This window comes from Opisthorchis viverrini, assembly GCF_000715545.1.
Source record: "Opisthorchis viverrini unplaced genomic scaffold scaffold6321, whole genome shotgun sequence".
NCBI lineage: Eukaryota > Metazoa > Platyhelminthes > Trematoda > Opisthorchiida > Opisthorchiidae > Opisthorchis > Opisthorchis viverrini.
In genome coordinates this window covers 1-3,091 of record NW_008753384.1, presented here as the reverse complement: position 1 = coordinate 3,091, position 3,091 = coordinate 1, and the positions used below count along the sequence as shown (strand labels likewise).

The following is a 3,091-nucleotide window of genomic DNA, read 5'->3' as shown; positions in this document are numbered from 1 at the left end:
AAAAAAATTGACTTACGACCTGTTCTGTTTTGTGATGCGTCCCACTTTCCGTACCCAAAAAAGTTTATGTATTCAATTTTAGCTCAGGGTCTACAATGACTGCAGCGGCCATAGTTTATCCGACTGTGGACAAGTTTGCAACATCTTTGACGGTATATAACATACCTTTTACCGCCGATGAGGAGGAATTTCATGAACTGTTTCCGGCTGCTCGAAACGTACGAATCTTTCGCATGACAAGTCGTCCAGCAGCATCGCAAAAGTAAGTAACTCAACTGAAGCAATCGATTATTCACTCTTAAGTTATCTGTTTTATCACACACTAATACTCAGTTTTACCTTCTTTGTTGCTGAATTGGTACAGGTGTATCTTTGACTGCTATTGTGTGCAAGTGACATTTGCCTTTGCAGCTGGCGTAACTCCACAAGAGGAAATCAAGCATCTTTACATTTTCGGCGGACCTGGATACGCATGAGGCCTAGATGCGCCCGTCTCTTTGCCTTGTACCCTTCATGCAGCCGGTTGCACTTTGTTCTGTTCTCTTTATTTCATATATGTGCGTCAGCACGTGCGTCATGCAGTTCAGTTCTCCGAACGATTGTCACAAAGCTTTTGCCGAATGTCAAGGGAAGGAACTCGGTGGTCGTACGCTGCATGCTGAATATGGCGAAGGTAAGTAGTACCTTTGATGTGCATCCCTGCTAAACGATTGTGTGATGCCAATCGTCGTATATGTACGCAAGAAATGCGAAATACGAAATACCAAAAGCGAGGTGGCTGGCCGGTTATTTACTTTACGGGTCGCCACCAAGAAGTTCATCTTTTTGTCACTAATTTTCCTCCCGACCGGCGGCGTACATCTCAGTCAGCAACTCAACCACTAATTCACACTGGCGACGAAGTTGTTATTGCATTGAAGAATAACGTTTTATCAGGACCAGTCTTCTTGGTTATAAACCGAGCAAGATTCATTCACTCAAGTCGAACTTGCGGAACATTCATTTCAACGTAATCAGTAGAGTGGAGTCCTAAGAGGAGAATAACAGTCCCAGGTGACTGGAAATGAGGGATGAGAAATTTCCTGGGATGGCCAATTGGTGTGCGTAATGCGATATAGGTTGGTAGGAGGTGTCGTTTTCACACTAGCGTGCAAGTGTCGACACCAAGAGGTTTGACGATCACTTTTTACTTTCAGCTACGGAAGGTGGCCAGCCCCCATCGCAACGACAACCTAGTGCACCCGACAGCTCTTACGGTTATCACCAAAGTCAGGGAGGATCTTATCCGTCAATTAATCCACCTTATGGCTCTCGTTCGCAGCCTGATCGTGAAGGGTCTGCCTCCCGTGGTCGTTATCAGGAGCGCGGCAGAAACAACGATGATCCAGTGCTGATAGTGTCAAACATACCATATAGCGCTACAGAAAAAGACATTCAGAGGGAGTTCCGAGATGCATGTAACATTACTCTGAATCTCGATGACCGTGGACGATCTTCTGGTGTTGCGCAGCTGACTTTTCGGACTCGCGAACAATGTGAGGCTGCCTTACATGCGTGCAACAATAAAATGCTCAATGGCAGGACACTCCGGGGCAGACTTAATTCCAGTAAGTGTTTTTGGTCTCATGCAAATGGTGTGTGTACACAAAAAAGTCTTGATGGACTTTATTTCCACTCAGGAAACCCCATATGGCAATTATGAGGGACGTAAATTCTGAATGCAAACAAATGCATCTGTTGCTTTAATCTGCTTCGACCCATTTGAACGAAGTGACATCCACAGACCCAACTTAGCCTTCCCATTTATTGTCAATGTCATCCAACTTGCCTTCCTCTTTTCATTTTTCATTGTCATGTTGATGAAAAGAAAGGAATTAGATGGAGACTTTTAGCAACAAGCTCGATGTCCACAGAGGTTGATGGAAAAGTGTCCACCCTAACCAACAGCTCTGCCAATTCGGTGTGCCGTGCTGTGGGCATCTGTAGTAAGCCAATCCACTGGTCGTTAAGTTTATATGAATGTTTTGTTAGGTGTAGCTCCCCCAAAATTGTACTTCCGGTAAAACGTTCGTCTGATTTCGTTTATACTTACCTTCTACCCAGGTCAGGGGCGCTTCGACTCGGGAAACACACCGCGCAATTACGAGAACCGTCCAAGTGAGTATCCATTTTTTTGCTGATCGCCTCAAGTTATGATGGCCGGCAGTGGAGACTGCTTGATCCAAAGTCACTTGCAATTGTGAGATAAATGCTAAGGTAGTTCCGTCCTTCCCCAATCTTCTTTCCAATCTTTAATTGGACTTCCTACTTCGGCCTCTGATTACTACCCGGGCAGCCCCCAAAATTAAGTTTTGGGTAACGGGCGTTTTTTCTGAGCGCGCAGCGCAGACTGTTCACTCTTCAGCCACATTTAGGTGAATTCGAACTCGACCACTTATGCAGACCAAGTGTGTTCACGACCTTCCTTACAGCCTAGTATAGAGGATCAAGCCACGGTAGTAAGTTGCGTCTGCAACCATTAGTGTTAGGCTCTCAGGCTTCTCATTGTCCCGTTAGTCCATTGCGGGCTTACCGTATTCATATTATCTGCTATCCATTCTCAAGGTTATCAGTCCAACTATAACTCGAACAGACGAGAATTCGATGATGGACGTCGTCCTCGTGGTGGTGGGGGAGACTGGCGGGGCTCCAGAGGATTCCGCGATGGAGGCAGGGAGTTTAATCGCGGTGGTCGACCGGATCGATTCGGGTCAAGGCGCGAGAGAAGCCCACAACAAGGAGAACCTGTCCGTGGCTATGCTGCGTCTAAGGGGTTCAGAATTACATCCGCAGTTATTCAGGCTGCTCGATCACCTTCTTCGGATTCATCAAGTGGTCAGGAATGAACTGCAGAAGCCTGATTTCGCTCCTAAATGTTGTTATCTATCTATGTTGTTTAACCATAGATTACCGCCGGTAGTCTACATTTACGTTTGCTCTCTGTTTGTGATCGAAGCAAGGGTTTGTGGTTGTTTATTCGTGCAAACTTCTCGCTTAGGATGAAGAATCTGCTCGTATTAGTCCGTACACCGTTCTCAAAGCGAATCTTCAC

General features: G+C 46.0%; 1 protein-coding gene across 1 annotated transcript; it reads left to right on the top strand.

Annotated features, from left to right (window-relative positions):
* Positions 1–33: 33 nt before the first annotated feature.
* On the top strand, positions 34–2,999 carry T265_12180 (hypothetical protein; the record flags this gene model as incomplete). The annotated part of the gene is made up of 5 exons (XM_009179267.1): positions 34–262; positions 567–673; positions 1,197–1,607; positions 2,104–2,157; positions 2,605–2,999. 5 exons carry the CDS (start codon positions 96–98, stop codon positions 2,883–2,885), a joined length of 1,020 nt encoding a protein of 339 aa, XP_009177531.1.
* Positions 3,000–3,091: the final 92 nt, after the last annotated feature.